We start from the raw sequence: 18,688 nt of genomic DNA on the forward strand, positions 1-18,688 counted from the left end.
GCGGGGCAAAAGCCGGAGCTAAGCTAGGCCCGAGCTGGGCGGGCCATGGACTCTCCCCCAGTCCCTCAGTGACAGAGGCGGGGTTTTCGCTCAGCTCTCGGAACCTCCCAGAGAAGACGCTTTGTTCGGCCTCCTCGGAGCCCTGCGTCGGCCGGACGAGCATCCGAGAGAAGCCCGACGGAGCATCCCAGTCAGAAGCAAGCGCCAGCTCCATCCGCAGCCTGAAGTCACAGCGCCTCCTCGTCGGGCTCCTCTCCCCCACCTCGTCCCCTCCTCTCCATCTCCGCATCCTCCTGCCCTGCCTCCATCCCTGCCCTTTCTCCCATCTGGGGGACTTGCATCACCTACCCTTCTGATCCGCAGTTGCTTCTGTAAACGTCCCCACGCCCTCCCCGCTCCATTCCCAGCCGCTCCCTTCGTCCCCTCTCCTGGTCCCAGCTCAACCTCTCCCCGCTCCCTTCAGTCCCCATCCCTCTTTCAGCTCCTCTCTCCCTCCAACTGCTTCCATCAGTCTCCCCCCGCCCACCACCCCCGTTCCCTTTCCGATTCCCGCCTCCATTCCTCCTCCCGGGCACCTAAGAGCATCTCTCCAAGGTCCGTCCGAGCTCATGCCCTGTGTCCCCAGGATGCTCCCCTGACCACTCGGTCTCTATGGTCTTGACGCTGCTCTTCTCCGCCTACAAACTCTGCCGCTTCTTCACCATGTCGGGCCCGGAGCGGTTGTCAGTGCCCGTGCCCAGGAGCACAGGGGGCAGCTGGTGGGCGATGGGTGGTGGGATTGCCCGGGAGGTATCGCCGGGGGCCAACGTGGAGGTGCAGGGCGCCCTGGAGCGGGTGCTGCCCGAGCTGCAGCTGGCACTGTCGGGGCTCAAGCAGGCGGGCAGCCCGGAAGCGGTGGGCATCGGGCTGTCCGAAGTGTTCCAGCTGGTGGAGGAGGCGTGGGTCATCCCCACCGTGGGACGGGAGGTGGCCAAGGGACTGTGTGAGGCCATCCGCCTGGAGGGGGGCCTCGACCTCCTGCTACAGCTGCTGCAGGCATCGGAACTGGACACCCGAGTGCTGGCCGCTCAGTTGCTGGAACAGATCCTGGTATCTGAAAATAGGTAAGGACATCCAATGATCCCGGGGGGCTCTGGGTCCCTGAGATTGGGAGAAGGTACTGGAAAATGTTGGCCTCAGTTTCCCCATCTGTAAAGTAAAGCATTTGGGCTTTCATCTCAAGGGAGAGCTTTAAGGCGCTGGATCCCCCATCCCTCACTCTTGGATTCTGCATATGGATCAAGGATTCTGTTATTAAGACAGATCCAGTCTCAGTTTACCAAAATTCCTACCTAAGCATGTAAATGTTCTCCAGCAAGTGTTATCAACTCATTTACATCCAAAAAAGAAGGGTGCCATTTACAGTTGCAAAACTCCTAAGTGGCAAGCACATGCTCATGCATTACTGATAGAGCTACAGAACTTTATATATATATATATATGGAAAGTATTGCAGAGTTAAAAGTTTTATTGGTCCTTCCATAGCAGTGCAGGAACCGAGGGGTGACATTTGGGAAGTTCGTAGGCTTCAATTTCCCATTCTGTAAAATGGGGGAGTTGCATTAAATTTAACAAAATTTTTATAGCATAGGGTTGAACTCATCTCCTAGGTTCAGCTCTGAATTTGTGTTCCTATGACCATGAAGAGTTCTAGGGGAAGCAGAGATAAGTTTCTTCTTATACTCCCTTAGTTGTATAAATAAGATTTTTATTATTATAAGCCAAAATTATCCTTTCCTCTCTCATTCCTGTGTACCCAGAGGAGTTGTGCTTATGTTTAGGGGAGGAGGGAAGAAAGGGAAGGAAATGCTTTCATACACACATCTTTCTACTTTCATAACTACTTCACAGACAACTGGGTCCAACTCCACCCCTTATGGTCACTTTCACCAGCCAGAGTGGGGGTTCTAGAGCCAAATCTAGAAATCTAGATGAAGGAGAAGCGTCTGGGGCTCCCTGGAAAGGGAGGGAGGTGGATGAGTAGAGGGAGGGATATAGGAGGAGAGTTGGAGGGAAGCTGCTTGGAAAAAGGCACTAATTTTTTTTTTTTCATCAGTGAGTACTCATATATAACACAAAGATGACATTAACCCAATCTCTTCTCTTCGTAAACCAGTCTTTCTTTCTCAGTCTTCTCCTCCAGATGGCCCTATGATCTTTCCCAGTCATCTATTAGTGTCCTAGTACTGAGACCCTGGGGCTAAGGGGGTGAAGAGGTAGGAAGAGGTCCTGACATCACCATGGGAACTGGTTCTCTCTGATTCCCATGACGAGATAGGCAGGGGCAGACTCCAGAGAATTGGAGTCCCAGCCCTAGCAATTGAGGGAGGCTTTCTTTTTCAACCCTCCTCTAGTTCCCCTCACTCTCTCTGGCTCCTTCTCAGAACTCTGATCTTTATATAGATATGATCTCATCCTGAATCTTGGTGCTGGGGAAGGAGGATTCTGGACAAGATGTTAAGGAGGGGGCAGGGAAAACAGCATCAAATAAGGGGGGCAGTCAGAGGGGTGTTCTCTCAAGTTGAAGATTTGTCTCTTTCTGTCTCCCAGGCTTCCCCTCAAAACCTGGGATCAAGAGGTCACAGATTGGCTGACCAGATCTGGGGTGGAAGGTCATTCAATATCACCTCATTTTTCACTCTTGGCCCTAACTCCCTCTTTATACTTCAGAAATCTCTCACAGACAATGCTATTCCCTGCTCCTAACTTCCCATGATGCAGGCTGCTCAGATTCAGGGATCTCAGGCCAGGATATTTGGTCTTCCAGAGTTGATTTTGGAAATCTCACTCCACAAGCTGTATTATGAAGTGTGCTGGATTTAGGGTCAGAACAAATGGGATCAGATCCTGACTCTACCACTTACTACCTGGATTAATCTCTCTGGGTCTCAGTTTCCTCATTTATAAAATGAAGAAATTGGACTAAATAAGCTCTACGGGATCTTCTAGCTCTTTATCTATGATTCTTTGCCAAGGGTTACTTAATAAAAATTAAGCCAATTCTAAGAATTGTGTATTTAGCACTTACTATGTGCTAGAGGAGATACAGTTTGGCTAAGAAATGATCTCTGTTCTCATGGCATTTCCAGTTTTTAACTGAGATCAATGAATATGAGGCAACAGATAAGGGCTAGCTTTGGAGTTAAGAAGACCTGAGTTCAAATCCTGACTCTGGCACAAGCATTGCTGATCTATATTGGTAACTTTGCACATATGTTGTACATATTTAGGATAATAAGATCATAGATTTGTGACAGAAGAAATCTTTGAAATTATGTCGTCCAAATCCCCTCATTTTACAGTTGAGAGTTAAAATCCTAAATTTAGGAATTTAGGGATTCCCTAAATCACATGGGTAGCAAGTAGAAAAACCAGAATTTGAACTCAATCCCCTGATTCATAATCTAGTTTTTTCCACTGTATTAAGGAATACTTACAGATATAACATGTTGTTCCCCTTGGAAGAATGTAAGCTCTTTGAAAGCATAGACTATTCCTTTTTTTTCCCTTATTTTTTTTTATTCTTAGCTCCTGGCACATAGTAGATACTTAAGAAATACTTGAATAGAAGAATAGAGAACAGAATAGAGCTGCAGTTTTACAGGGCGATTGTTGTTCAGTCATCTCTGACTTTTCGTGATCCCATTTAGGGTTTCTTGGCAAAAATATTGAAGTGGTTTGCCATTTCCTTCTCTAGCTCGTTTTACAGACGAGGAACTAAGGCAAATGGGGTTAAGTAACTTGCCCAGGATTACATAGTTCATAAGTGTCTGAGGCCAGATTTCAAGTCAGATCTTCCTGATTCCAGGCCCAGAGTTCTATTGACTGTGCCATCTAGTTAGACCATACAGGGAAAGAACATTGCACAATGAAATAAAAATACCTCTACCTTCCCCCCAGAAACCGTCCGACTACTGACACAGTATTCTATCTTCTTAACCCTCCGATTTTTATTTTAAGGAGGATGAATGGAAATTTATTTTCAAAAATATGTTTCTCTGGGATCGTCATCAATTTTCTTACTACTCACAATTTAACTTAGTGATCTTTTTGCTTATATAGTTTAGGGATTGTATATCGATAGTTATCTCTATTCTGCTTATTTCATCTGTTCTTACAAATCTTTCTTTATTTCCCTAAAATGTTCTTACTCATCATTTCTTCTTTTTTATTTTATTTTTATTGTAGCTTTTTATTTACAAGATATTTGCAGGGTAATTTTTCAACAGTGACTCTTGCAAAACCTTCTGTTCCAATTTTCCCCCTCCTTCTCCCCACCCCTCCCCTAGATGTCAGGTAGTCCAATACATGTTAACTATGTTAAAGTATATCATCATTTCTTCTTGCACAATACTATTCACGTAACATAATTGTTGTTGCTGTTCTTTTAGTCCTTCTCCAATTTATAGGTACCGATTTTATTTCTAGTTCATTGGTTCCAGAAAAAGTGGTGATAGGGATATTTTGAAAAACATATTAGATCACTGGTTGTGTTTTTGATTTCCTTTGGCTACATGCCCAGTACTGCTATCAGTAGTCAGAGATCATTTTTGTTTGTCCTTCATTCTCAGAGGACCATGATACAAGGGAGGTGATGCCATGGTATGCAAGTGAGTTGGATTTAAGTGATGGAGGGCTGGGCAAGATCACTTGCCTTACTTTTCCTTCCACAGCCCTCTGGGGCCAGTGGGGGACGGGGGGGTTGTAGGGAGCCTACTTACTTGGTTTTCTTTCATAATTATATTGGATGACTGGAGCACTTTTACAACTCCACAGTCTCTCCAACATAGACAGTTACTATCGTTTCTTTAGTTTTGATGATTTGAAAGATTGGAGTGGAGTGAGATCTGGTACAGAATAAACTCTGCTTCAATCTGTGATCTTAAATAACACAAGTCACCTCTGTAGGCAGTTCCTTCATTTGAAAAATTTGAGGATTGTGCTCTACAGCCTCTAAGGTACTTTCCATCTCTTAACCAGTCAGTTAGTCAGTTTATCAAGTTTTGGATTTTACAGATGAAGAAGTTATTTAAGGTAGCACAGCTAGAAAGACTGAAGTGATGTTTGAAAACTCCTCAAATGTTCTGATCGTGGCTCCAGTTATGCTCCTCTTAAAGTTGTTAAAGTCACCTCCATCGAGTCAGTGGCTGAGCCTCTGCCTGCCTCTTTGCCAAAAGCTCATTTCGATAATAACTTTTAATTTTCAAAATGCATGCAAAGATAGTTTTCAGCATTCACCCCTGCAAACCTTGCGTTCCAAATTTTTCTGCCCTTTCCCCACTCCATCCCCTTGACAGAAGTCATCCAATATATGTTAAACATGTGCAATTCTTCTATACATATTTCCATAATTATCACACTGCACAAGAAAAATCATCTCAAAAAGGGGAAAAAATTAGAAAGAAAACAAAATGCAAACAAACAACAAAAAGTAAAAATGCTATGTTGTGGTCCACACTCAGTCCCCACGGTCCTCTCTTTGGGTGCAGATGGCTCTCTCCATCACAAGTCTATTGGAATTGCCCTGAATCATTTCATTGTTGAAAAGAGCCATGTGGATCAGAGTTAATCACATCATCTTGTTGTTGCTGGGTACACTGTTCTCTTGGTTCTAATCACTTCACTTAACATCAGTTCATGTCATGCCTTTCTGAAATCATCCTGCTAATCGTTTTTTTATAGAACAATAATATCCTGTAACATTCATATACTATAACTTATTTAGCCATTCCCCAACTGGCACATTTCCACATTTATCATGCTGCAGAAGAAAAATCAGACCAAGGGGCAGCTAGTTGATGTAATGGATAGAGCACTGAAGTCAGGAGGATCTGAGTTCAAATTTGACCTCAGACACTTAACACTTCCTGGCTGTGTTGCCCTGGGCAAGTCACTTAACTCCAATTGCATCAACCAAAAAAAAAAAAAAGAAAAGAAAAGAAAAAAGAAAAATCAGATTAAAGTGGGAAAAAATGAGAAAGAAAGAAAAAAGCAAACAACAACAAAAAAGGTGAAAATCCCACCTTGTGACCCACATTCAGTCCCCATAGCTTTTTCTGGATGCACACGGCTCTCCATCTCGAGTCCATTGGAATTGCCCGGCACCCCCTTCTAACATCTCGGTGGCCCCGTCTCTCCGCAGGGACCGAGTGGCCCGCATCGGGCTGGGCGTCATCCTGAACCTGGCCAAGGAGCGGGAGCCCCTGGAGCTGGCGCGAAGCACGGCGGGCATCCTGGAGCACATGTTCAAGCACTCGGAGGAGACGTGCCAGCGGCTGATCGCGGCGGGCGGCCTGGACGCCGTGCTCTTCTGGTGCCGCCGCACGGACTCGGCGCTCCTGCGCCACTGTGCCCTGGCGCTGGCCAACTGCGCGCTGCACGGCGGCCAGGCGGCCCAGAGGCGCATGGTGGAAAAGCGTGCCGCCGAGTGGCTGTTCCCGCTGGCCTTCTCCAAGGAGGACGAGCTGCTCCGGCTGCACGCCTGCCTGGCCGTGGCCGTGCTGGCCACCAACAAGGAGATCGAGCGCGAGGTGGAGCGCTCCGGCACCCTGGCCCTCGTGGAGCCCCTGGTGGCTTCCCTGGACCCCGGGCGCTTCGCCCGCTGCCTGGTGGACGCCAGTGACACGAGCCAGGGCCGCGCGGCCGATGACCTGCAGCGCCTCGTGCCCCTGCTGGACTCCTCGCGCCTGGAGGCGCAGTGCATGGGGGCCTTCTACCTCTGCGCCGAGGCTGCCATAAAGAGTCTACAGGGCAAGACTAAGGTGTGTGGGGTGGGGCATCGGGGTAGAGGCGGGAAGAGGGGCCCGGAGGGGAAAGAAAGAGAAAGAAAGGATGGGCGGGAAGAGGATGGAATGGGTGAGGAAAGGACTGTAAGAGCACACAGAGAGGGAGGATGGTTAGATGGATGGATGGATGGATGGATGGATGAAACATTTATTAAGCTCTCACTTTGGGGCCACGTATCGATGGGAGGGAAATGATAGGGATGGAAAGGGAGGAAGGGAATGATGGAGGTTGGAGTACAAAAATGAAAATTCAATGGAGGATGAGAAGAGTGGGAGGGGAGGAAGGAAGGGGGTGAAAGGCATGGGAATGGAGAAATGGTGAAGGATGAAGGAGGAGGAGGAGAATGGTGAAGACAGAAAAGGAAGGAAGGAAATTATGGTATGAACAGGAGAGGGGAATGATAAGGGATGGAGACCAAGAATGATAGTGGGATAGAAGATGAAGACAAAAGTAGTGGGGAAAGTGAGGAGGGACCAAGGAGAGGATGGATTCAGTGAGGGAGAAAAAGAATGTTGGGACTGTGGAAAGGGATAACAGAGATTTGGGAGATAAATAGGGAATGTCAAGGCCTAGAGGGAGAGGGAGATATTGGGGAAGAAGTGAAAAGAGGAAAAATAGTGAGAGAGTGAAAAGTGGTAGAGGACAGCTAGGTAGCAAAGTGATTAGGGTAGAAGACCTGAGTTCAAATCCAGTCTCAGACACTTATGAGCTGTGTGGCCCTGGGCAAGTCACTTTACCCTGTTTGCCTCAGTTTCTTCATTTGTCAAATGAGCTGGAGAAGCAAATGGCAAATCACTCCAGTATCTTTGCCAAGAAAACCCCAAATGGACTCACCAAGAGTAAGACATGACTAAACAATAAACTCAAAACAGGAAGCAAGGGATGGAAAGAGGGATGCAAAATTCAGGACATTTGGCAGTCTGAATGATCCTAGTCAAAGGACCTTAAGTTTCTGGCTTTTGCTCTTGATGCTCCATCTCTGCCTTCTTTGCTCTTGGTTAGGCTACGAAGAAGACTTTTAGGACCTCTTGAAAGAAAGTCAAGCTTGAAGAACTTATAGGATTTTAGGTCTAGTGCTGGAAGAGATCTTAGAAAAGAGGTTTGGGGGATGATCAAGCATCTGGGGTAATGCTGGGCTTTTGTGCCAGGAATCTCAAGTAGGTTCCTTGCAGCACTTGCAGGGCTATGCCTTCCCCTACCACCTTCCTGGCCAGTACCATCATCTGGTGTCCATCCCCCAGGTGTTTAGTGAGATTGGAGCCACACAGAGCCTGAAGCGTCTGGTTTCCTATTCCACCAATGGCACCACATCAGCATTGGCCAAGCGGGCACTGCGCCTAGTTGGTGAGGAGGTGCCCCGGCGTATCCTGCCTTGTGTGCCCAGTTGGAAGGAGGCTGAGGTACAGACTTGGCTCCAGCAGATTGGCTTCTCCAAGTACTGTGAGCGCTTCTGGGTAAGGACCTCCCTACCTCCACAGAGATGCCCTGGGTCCCTCACACCCTCACACCCACAGGAAGCAGTACTTCCTGCTGTCACATGGCTCCCCTGCCTGCCTCCTTGGAGCCCCACATTGAGACAGTGCCTTCTGGGGACCAGCAGTCTGGGCTCTGGGCCTTTCCTGATCTTTTTCTGACCCCTTTAAAATATATACATTCTATTTCTCATCCTTTCTGGTCTTGTTCTTCCCTGGGGCATAGCAGGAGGACGTGACGTTTTTAATGTGCTTCCCTTCTCAGGCAACATCTGTGCATGTAGAGAGGGACCTTCTGGACACACAATGCCTTAGCCCAATGTAGCAACTCTAACGGTGGGAATTCAGGCATCTGGAGGGTAGGCTTTGGGGTCAAAGATCAATGATATTCTACCCACCTGAAGGGTCAGTTCCACCCCGGTCCACACACTTCCTAAAGGACTTCCCCCGAACACCTCGGCATCCATCCTGGGAAGCTCGAGTTTTCTCATAGCTTTGGTGCCCAGGATTGACTAGGGTAGGCTGAGGGAGGAGACCGCTTGGGGAAGTGGAGATGCCAACCCTAAGGGAGGGCAAGAGCCTGTGAGCCCTCCTTCCATTGACATGGACACACTTTCCAACTTTGCTCCCTTCCTCCTGTCCACCACCAGGAGCAACAGATAGATGGAGACCTGTTGTTGCGTCTGACAGAGGCAGAGCTTCGAGACGACCTGGGAATGGAATCTGCCATCACTCGCAAGAGGTACGGAGGCCGGAGGGTGAGCTCTCCTCTCCCATGCTTGTGCAAAAGCCCCTCCTTAGTCCTGCTCTGCCCCATGGTGGGCACGATTGCTCCCTAGTGCTGAGTCCCTTCCTTTGCCAATTACCAAACCCCCCTCCCTTCGTGGTTTCTTCCTATATGACTCGTGACTCCAGGGTCCACTTGCCCCTGCCCAGGCTTTGACCCTCTATCTCCTTCTGGGGGCCACAGATTCTCCCGGGAGCTCACAGAACTGAAAACCTTTGCAAACTACGCAACGTGCGATCGCAGCAACCTTGCAGACTGGCTGGGGAGCCTGGACCCCCGATTCCGCCAATATACCTATGGGCTGGTGAGCTGCGGGGTGGACCGCACATTGCTGCATCGGGTCTCTGAGCAACAGCTCCAGGAGGACTGTGGCATCCACATAGGTTTCCACCGGGTTCGGATCCTCACAGCCGCCCGTGGTGAGATGTCCCTATCCTACCCCGAGCCTCCAGCCATAGAATCTCAGAGTGGGTAGGGACTTCAAATAGCAGCTAGTCTGACCTGTAATCCCTCTGCGAATGGTCATCTGAACTCTGCTTGAATATTTCCAGTGATGGGGAGCTCATTATTTATGGAGGCAGCCCATGGGGTGCCAGAGCACAGGGCTAGGACTGAAGAGATGCTGGTATTAGTCCCAGTTCAGCCACTGACTTTCCAAGTGATTTTTGAACAAATCACTCTTCCTGTCTGGGTCTCAGTTTCCCAATCTATAAAGTAATTTTTAGGTAGTTTGGTCTTAACATCCTATGTTCTAAGGTTCTTCTTTGTCCTCTGCCTCCTGGGTCTGCGTAAATCTTTCTCTTCTTCCCCTGTCCCACCAGGACTTATTTTTATAATCGATCTTCCTACCATATTGATTTGTTCAGCAAACATTTATTTGTAACAGCTCCTCCTTCCCAAAGGCAGGAGAAATGACTGCTAGATTTGCAATGTATAGCGTTCTGGCTGAGTCTGGCAGGTTTCAGAACAAATCTTGCCGCAGACACTTTTTAGCTGTGTGATCTGGGGCAAGTCACTTGCCATTTCTAAGCCTCAGTTTCCTCATCTGTGAAATGGGGATAATAGTAGCATTTACCTCACAGAGGCTTTGTGCAGCTACATAAATTATACACGTGCTGAATAAATGCTAGCAATTAATAAGAATAATCATACAAATAATAATAGTTGACATTTGCCAATTGACCTTTTAAAAATATTTTAATTGTTTTATTTTTTCTGGTTATTCATGTACATTACTTTTTAAATACATGTTTTTTTGTGGATCATATTGGGAGGAAAAAAATCAGAAAAAAAGTTTTAAAAACCAGGAGAGGAAAAAAAAAAGTGAATATAGAATGTGTTGATTTGCATGCAATCTCCATAGTTCTCTTTCTGGATGTAGATGGCATTTTCTATCCAAAGTTTATTGGGATTGCCTTGGATCTGAGAAGACCCAAGTCTTTCATAGTTGATCACACATTCTTGCTGTTATTGTATACACTGTATTCCTGCTTCTGCTTGTTTAGCTCAGCAGCTGTTTGTGTAAATCTTTCCAGGACTTTCTAAAATCAGCTTATTCATAATTTTTTGTAGAACAATAATCCAATCTACAAAATATTGCACATATTAAACTTCATTTGATCCTCACCATAATCCTGTGAATTCAATACTTCGAGTTTGATTGCCCCCGTCCCTTTTCTTTTTTTTTTTTTTCTTGTGAGGCAATGGGGGTTAAATGACCTGCCCAAGAACACACAGCTAGCAAGGTTTAAGAGTCTGAGGCTAGATTTGAACTCAGGTCCTCATGACTCCAGGATGGGTGCTCCTCCCTTTTCAGATGAAGAAACAAGCTCAGGGAAGTTTCCCAGTGATATAATCCCACAGCTTAAGTTCTGGAAATGATAGTTTCAACCCGATTTTCTTCAGAGTCTTTTAAGTCCAAGTTTTTTTTTACCATAAAGAACCTGGGGTAGGATAGCTGAGAAACCTGAAGTTTAGTCTTAGTTCTGTTCCTTACTTGATAAATAAGAGGCCGAGGTCAAGTCACCACCATTCCACCAACCCAGGAGTAGACTCCAGCAGTTTATGATGAAGGGATTAGATGAGGTAATGCTGGCTCTTTAGGTCATTCTTAGATTTCCCCAGATAGGGGAGAGAGAGAGACAGAGAAAGACAGACAGACAGACAGAGAGAGACAGAGACAGAGACAGAGACAGAGAGACAGAATCAGACAGAGACAGAGACAGAGAGAGATAGAGAAAGAAAGAGAGGGAGGGAGGGAGGGAGAGAGACAGAGAGACAGAGACAGAGAGAAGAGACAGAGACAGAGAGAGACAGAGAAAGAGAGAGAGGGAGGGAGAGAGACAGAGAGAGAGAAAGAGAGACAGAGTGAGACAGAGACACAGAGAGAGAGACAGAGAGACAGAGAGACAGAGAGTGAGAGAGAGCTTAATACACAGTGATTTTGGCACAGGGATCATCCTGTTTCCAGTGGTTTAGAAGGGAAGTAGCTCAAAGCCCTTGCGACATTATCCCCTCAGGACCCATGTTTTCCCAGGTCTCAGATATTCCACAGAAGGGGAATGGCAGAGGGGGGAGGCAATTGCAGAAGCAGTTTGTCATTGTGCATGGGAGGGGAAGAAGGGAAGAGGAACGACCCTGCCCTCAATATCTCTTCCCTGGCCCCTTCCTTCCTCTCATGTCCCATCAGAGATGCTTCACTCACCCCTGCCTTGCAGCGGCTGTAAATCCAGCAGTGAGAGCCCCGATGTCTTCATCAGCTACCGCCGGAGCTCGGGCTCCCAGCTCGCCAGGTGAGAGTCTGGGGGGTAAGGGGTGGGACAGGGCCCTGTCCTGAAGGACCCAGAAAGGCTCAGCCTGGTTCCGCCCGAGGCAGCCTGCAGGGAGAGTTGAGCATGTGCAGATGAGGGGCCTCTCTCCCTAGCCTTCTGAAGGTACACCTGCAGCTGCACGGATTCAGTGTCTTCATTGATGTGGAGAAGCTGGAGGCCGGCAAGTTTGAGGACAAGCTGATCCAGAGCGTCATGGGAGCCCGGAACTTTGTGCTGGTTCTGTCCTCCGGGGCACTGGACAAATGTATGCAAGACCACGACTGCAAGGATTGGGTACATAAGGTAAGCACCTCCGTTCCCAGCCCCCAACAAACCTGGGGACACAATTGTTCATCATAGGCAGGGTCATTTTTGTTTCAAAGGACGCAAAATGAGCATTGGTCAAATCAAATTAACAAGCCTACTATGTGCCAGACACCGTGTGTGCTAAGTTCTGGTAATTAGAGTATGTTAAACTGTGACTAAGGTAGGTGGTATGGCAAGTCGTCCTGAGTTCAAATCCTGCCTCAGACTCTTACTATCTTTGTGATCCTGGGCAAGTCACTTGACTACTGTCTGTCTCAGTTTCCTCATCTGCAACATACTAATAGCATCTGCCTCCCAGAGATTAAATGTTTGTAAAGTGCTTAATACAGTGCCGAACATATAGTAGGTGCTTAAAAAATGCTTGTTCCCTGCCCTGGATGGATTGGGAGTTTAGCAACCTGGGTTTTAGCTGAGCTGCTCATAGTGTGAGTAATCAAAGCAGCTCAAAAATCCAGTGGGCTTCCTCAGGAGATAATGAGTTTCCCATCATCGGAGGTCTTCGAGCCAAGGCTGGATCACCATTTATAAGTAATGACATAGAGGAGAGTCCTGATTCTTATTCAGGTATCGATCAAATCTGGTCTTCTCTCCTTCTCTGAACTTCTTGAGCAGCAGCATCACTTTATTTCCATGAGTTTCCTCAGCAGTAAAATGGCAACCTCAGAGCTTCCCTGTCTTGTCTCTCCATCTTTCATGGAACTTCTATCATGTTAAAAAAAAAAAAATGCAGGGACAATGAGCGGCCAAACTCTATACAAATCCAAGAGCTAATGTGTTGACTAAATAGCCCATAGCCCTTGAGTGCCCATTGTTTCTGAACATTATACTATCGGGGATACTGTTGAGTTTTTATCATTAGATCTGGGATTTCATGCATCTTAGTATCTCCCAGTGAGGAAACCCCCTCTACCAATGTAGATCAACACTGGTCTGTAATTTAGGCTCTTAAGTGTCTGCAAAGTTAAAAGCATTTCCCAGAGTCCCCCACAAGGCTTGAATCCGGATCTTGCTGACAGAGGCTGGTTCTTGCTCTACTGTGCTCCCCTGCATTGCGTGAAAGCTCCTTAATGCACTTTAACAAGTATTTATTTCAAGGGCATGCAAAGTAAAAGATCTCTTGACTTAGTGCCCAGAGAACAAAGCCCTGGAGTCAGGAAGGAGTCCCACCTGCCTCCGACACACCTCATGGGGGCTCTCAGTGTCATTGAAGGCAGCTGGCTTGAGCCATACGTTCCAGATGAGTTGCCGATCTGGTTTGGTGGAAGAGATTTCCTAGCTGAGAGTGTCCCCTACAATGAAATAAGAGCTCTAGAAACAAGAGGCTTAACATTTTCTGGGCATCTGTCCTAAGCAGTGGGAGTGCAAAACCAAAACCAAAACAGTCTCTGTCTTCAAAGAGTTGAAGTTCTATTTTGGGGATGACTCCAAGCTTCTGGCTGAGGTTTCTGGGAAGATCCCATAAGCAAAAGCAAACATGTCTCCCCCGAGGCTTCCAGGTGCCATTGAGGACTGAACTTAGAATCTGGAAGACTTGGTTTGAGATCCTTAGACCCTTACTGGCTATGTGACCTTTGAGCAAGTCACTCTGGGATTCAGTCTCCTCACCTGTAAAATGAGAGGGTTGGATTTGATGGGCTCACAGGTGCCTTTAAGTGAACTTATCCCATGATAAGTCTTCAGACAATTAGAATTCAGCAGAATGAGCAAGGTCAGCAAGTCATGATCCTGGCCAGGGGAGGGAGTACGAGATCTCTGCTCCAACAACCAGAGAAATACAGACATCTCAGAAAAGCTTCCCGAAAGATAGAGCAGTACTGGACTCTCCCGCTCAAGAATTATCAATAACTCCCCAGTGTTGTCATTGTTATTCAGTCACGTCCCACTCTTTGTGATTCCATTTGGGGTTTTCTTGGCAGAGATACTTGAGTGGTTTGTCTTTTCCTTCCCTATCTCATTTTACAGATGAGGAAACTGAGGCAAATGCATTCAATGACTTGCCCAAAGTCATACAACTAGTAAGTGTTTGGGGACAAATTATAGGATTAAAAATACAAAATAGGGTAGGATAAAATGCTCTCTCCTCAGTTTGGCTAAGGCTTCTCACATCTAGCTCCATCCTACCTTTCCACACTTATCCAGCACTATTTCCCTTCATCCACTCCCTATTCCAGCCGAACTGGAATAAGCACAATTTCCTAAACTCGACATTTTATCTCCCATCTTGAGTGACTTTGCCCAGTTACTGGACCCCTACCTCACCCTCGTCCCCATACCTGGCATGTTCTCCCTCCTCGCTTCTGCTTCAGAGTCCTAATAGTCCTGATCTCTTCTCCTTCTCAAGTGACTATCCATATGTTTATGGAGGCAGTGTGCCTCAGTGGCTAGGGGGCTGATCTCAGAGTCAGAAAGACTTTCTCCATTCAAGCCCAGTCTCCAAAATATACCAGCTGTGTGACCCTGACCAAGTCACCTAATCTTTCAGCTCTCTTAGACTACAAATTGCAGAGAAGGTGCCCACCTGTATAGGCAGAGTCTCTCTTCACCTAGGAACGCCCTGTGCCAACAAAATCATCAGTCCAGTGCATATCCCTATCCTTATGCTTACATATCTCCCCCCTACTTTTTATCGTCTTTTTGTGTGTTGTCTCCTTTCATTAAATCTTAAACTTCTTAAGGACAAGGACTATTTTTTTGTATTTGTATCTCCAACTCTTAGCAGAATCCCTGGTGCTTAATAAATATTTATTGACTGACTGACATGCCAGGAGAATATTAGGAGTTGATTTCATTGCTGGCTGCTTATCTCTAGATCTCTGTCTCTCCCTTTGTCTTTGTCTCTCTCTACATCCCTCCATGTCTCCACCTCTTTGTTTCTCTCTTTCAGTCTCTCTCTCTTTCTGTTTCTGTCACTTTCTCTCTTTTTCTCTGTCTCTCTATTTGTTTCTCTCTTACTATCTTTCTCTCTTTTATTCTTTTATCTGTCTCTCTGCTTCTGTGTTTCTATGTCTGTTCCTCTGTCTCTTTATCTCTCTGTGTTTCTTTCTCTTTCTCTGTCTTTCTCTCTTTTACTTTGTTGTCTATCTCTCTGTGTCTATTCCTCTTTCTATTTCCATCTCAATCTTTCTCTTTCTATCTCTTTGTCTCTCTATGTCTCTCTTTTTGTCTGTATCTCTTGATGTCTCTATCTCTGTGTGCCTTTGTTTCTCTCTCTTTGTCTCTCTCTGTTTCTGCTTCTAAGTCTCTTTCTCTTTCTCTCTGTCTCTCTTTCTCTGTCTCTCTTTCTCTCTTACTCTTTGTCTCTTTCTGTCTCTCTTACTCTCTTTATTTATCTCTCTGCTCCTCTGTCCTCTCTGTCTCTGTCTCTCTTTGGACGTGTCTCTATCTCTCTTTGTCTCTCTATCTCTGTCTGTCTCTATCTCTTTTTGTTTCTCTCTTACTCTTTATTTCCATCTCTGTTATTCTCTTATTTATCTCTCTGCTCCTCTGTCTCTCCATCTCTATTTCTATCTGTCTCTCTCTGTTTCTCTGTCTCTGTTTCTTTCTGTTTCTCTCTTACTCTTTATCTATTTCCATCTCTCTTACTCTCTTATTTCTCTCTCTGCTCCTCTGTCTCTCTGTGTCTCACTTTCTTCCCATCCCCCCCTTACCCTATCACCACTTTTCCTTTTGTCTTTCCGTCCCCAGCACCCAGCACAGCATATGGCACATGGCAGAGACACAAAACCTTACTGGGACGGCGGCAAGGCAGTTAACAATCATGTTCTGGGCAGGTCTGGCTCCCTCAAAGGCAGCCCTCCCCGAGGCCACCAAAGCCATTTGGGGCTGCTCTGGTCTTGCTTTAATTGGGCTTTGAAGTTTAAAAGTGCTTCAGCTAAAACCACTAATGAGCAACTCTCCATCTAAAGGGAAGATGGATGAATCTCACTTAAAAATACCCCCCATTACACCTCCCACCCTGGGCTGAGTTGGCCAGGTCCCTGCCTGGAAGAGCAACCTCAATCATATGTGTCTTTCAGTGTTCAACCAACATTTATTAAGTGGCCACTGTGTGCAAGGGACTTGTGCTAAGCCCTGGGGAGTCAAATATGAAGAGTAAACATTGCTCACAAAAGAGCTTACATTTCATGGGGGGTGACTTAACCGATCTGTGCCTCAGTTTCCCTCTCTGTAAAAGGAGGGGATGGGAAAGATTTGGGGAGATTGGGCTACAAGGACCCCTCAGCTTGACATCATGTGGTTCATGGCGTCTCCTTCTCCTGGGAGGGGGCCAGAGAGTGGACACCTGCGGTGAGGCTTACACTCCCTCCTCTCTCCATCTCCCCATCTGGCCTTCAGGAGATTGTGACTGCACTAAACTGCGGGAAGAACATAGTGCCTGTGATGGACGGCTTCGTGTGGCCGGAGCCTCAGTCACTGCCTGAGGATATGCAGGCCGTTCTCAAGTTCAATGGCATCATGTGAGTAAAAGTGGCATCATGGGAGCTCTTGGGGAAAACTGTCCTTGTCCTTCCCCCACTCCCTTCAGCAGGTCTAACATGCCCCAAGAGAACCCCACCTAGGGGACACGAACCTCGGGCCCCTCTGAGCTCAGCTGGCAGCCACCATCGTCCCTAGAAAGCTCTACCCCGGGAGAGCAGGGCTCCGAGTTCAGACTTGACCCCGAGCCTTGCTCTGTCCGCAGGTGGTCCCACGAATACCAGGAGGCCACCATCGAGAAGATCATCCGCTTCCTGCAGGGCCGCTCGTCCCGGGATTCCTCAGCTGGCTCTGACAACAGTCTAGAATGTGCCGCCACCATGGGCCAAAGCTAGACACCCCCTTCCTCTCAGCCTTGTTCCTCCCCACCCCCTGCCTCCATTAGTCCCTGACTCTCCCAAACTCCCCCTCCTGAACGAGCTGGAACCTTGACTCTTGGGGTGGGTGTGGGGGAACCCTCAGTGATGGAGCCACATCTTGGGGCGGGGGACAGATGGACCACTCTTCCTCTACCCCACTATACCCTTTTTAGCAATGACTTCGGGCTGGGAACAAGTCAACCAGAAAGGCAACAGGGAGGATGAGGTCTCTCCCTTCCAGAGCCTCAGTGAAGAGCTGGGAGAGCTCGAGATGCTCTCCCTCAGTCTCCATTAGTTGCTAATAATGGACCCTCACACCCTGAAAGGACTCGGAGGATCTTAGTGGCTCCCAGGTGAGCCTTCTGTTCTCATGTCCCAGTAGGTTGAACTTAGCTCATTTGGGAGCTTGGGCATCCATCTGAAGCCATCGCCTCCCCCTGACTCAGGGCTTCTCCAGGGGCACCGGCGGGCACCGAGCTCTGGGTATCACCAGGTGGGTCCGAGTGCCCTCTAAAGGGAGAGTGAGGAAAGGCAGCTACATGTCCTTGTATTTATTCCTATCATTCTTTAAGGTGGCAAGAGCCATAGGTGTGCAATTCCCCAACTCGCCCCAGTTAGCAAATCATATGGTGGCAAAGCTGGGAATCACCCGGGCTGGAGCAAACTGAAAGGAGGCCTGGAAAGTGACTCAGTAACTCGTCTTCACCACTTAGGCCCGACTTGCTCCTGATGGTTCCTCTCCCCTACCCCCTTTCTCGTACTGTAATGGGCACTTCACCTCTCAACCCTGTGGCCTTTTTAATTAACCGCTCTGTGCTCTTAATGCTCCCCTCCCCAATTTCTGGGCCCCCAGCACACTCCCCGCGGAATATCTTGGTGAGTCCAGTTTCTAATTACCGAGCATCAGGCTGGGGGATGTAAGGCCATTCCTGTAGTCAGCCTTAATTCCCAGTTCTCAGGAAGGGAGTTGGAAAAGGAAACCCAACACTCCCAGAGGCAGAGTAGGCTCAGCAGCCGCCATTGCTACAGCTGGGGCAGAGTACGGCAGAAGATAGTACCCTCCAGGAAAGCAGAGGAGCCCAAAGACAGGGGCTGCCATGTTTGCTAGGATCTCCAGCTCTAAGCCAATCAGTCAGCAAGCATTTATCGAGTGCCCCATGCTATGCTAGCATTGTGGATGCAAAGACCAAAAATAAGAAAAAGAAAAAAAAAAAAAAAATTTCCTGACTTCAGGAAGCTTAGAGACCTTTGGCTGCCTCCTACTCCCAAAATGGGTCATAACGTGATTGGGATAGAAGGATCCTAAAACTTTTGGTCCAGCCCCTTCATTTTGTTTTTTTTTTTTTTACCTAATTGTTTTCATTAACAAGCATTTATTTTTCCTCCTACTCCTACCTCCATTGGGAAAAAACCAAAACCGTTGTTTTTTTCAATACCAAATCCTTGTGAAAAATATACATAGTCTGGGCAGCTAGATGGCACAGTGGATAGAGCACCAGCCCTGAAGTCAGGAGGACCTGAGTTCAAATTTGGCCTCAGACACTTAATACTTCCTGGCTGTGTGACCCTGGGCAAGTCACTTAACCCCAAATGCCCCAGCAAAGAAAAATAAAATTATATATATATATATAT

General features: G+C 47.2%; 1 protein-coding gene across 1 annotated transcript; it reads left to right on the forward strand.

The window, feature by feature from the left end:
• Positions 1-17,344, forward strand: SARM1 (sterile alpha and TIR motif containing 1). Its single transcript, XM_031967676.1, has 9 exons — positions 1-1,103; positions 6,182-6,800; positions 8,067-8,279; positions 8,948-9,039; positions 9,268-9,503; positions 11,774-11,876; positions 12,008-12,197; positions 16,557-16,678; positions 16,903-17,344. Exons 1-9 carry the CDS (start codon positions 652-654, stop codon positions 17,030-17,032), a joined length of 2,157 nt encoding a protein of 718 aa, XP_031823536.1. The 5' UTR covers positions 1-651; the 3' UTR covers positions 17,033-17,344.
• The last annotated feature ends 1,344 nt before the right edge of the window (positions 17,345-18,688 follow it).

The sequence above is a fragment of the Sarcophilus harrisii genome, chromosome 4 (assembly GCF_902635505.1).
Source record: "Sarcophilus harrisii chromosome 4, mSarHar1.11, whole genome shotgun sequence".
Classification (NCBI taxonomy): domain Eukaryota; kingdom Metazoa; phylum Chordata; class Mammalia; order Dasyuromorphia; family Dasyuridae; genus Sarcophilus; species Sarcophilus harrisii.

What these genes read in the sequence shown, in the direction of transcription:
- SARM1 (XM_031967676.1), top strand. Translation starts at nt 652, where the DNA reads ATGGTCTTGACGCTGCTCTTCTCCGCCTACAAACTCTGCCGCTTCTTC. An exon ending in GTCTACAGGGCAAGACTAAG is followed by an intron (nt 6,801 to 8,066) that starts GTGTGTGGGGTG and finishes TCCATCCCCCAG; the next exon opens with GTGTTTAGTGAGATTGGAGC. An exon ending in GCAAGGATTGGGTACATAAG is followed by an intron (nt 12,198 to 16,556) that starts GTAAGCACCTCC and finishes TCTGGCCTTCAG; the next exon opens with GAGATTGTGACTGCACTAAA.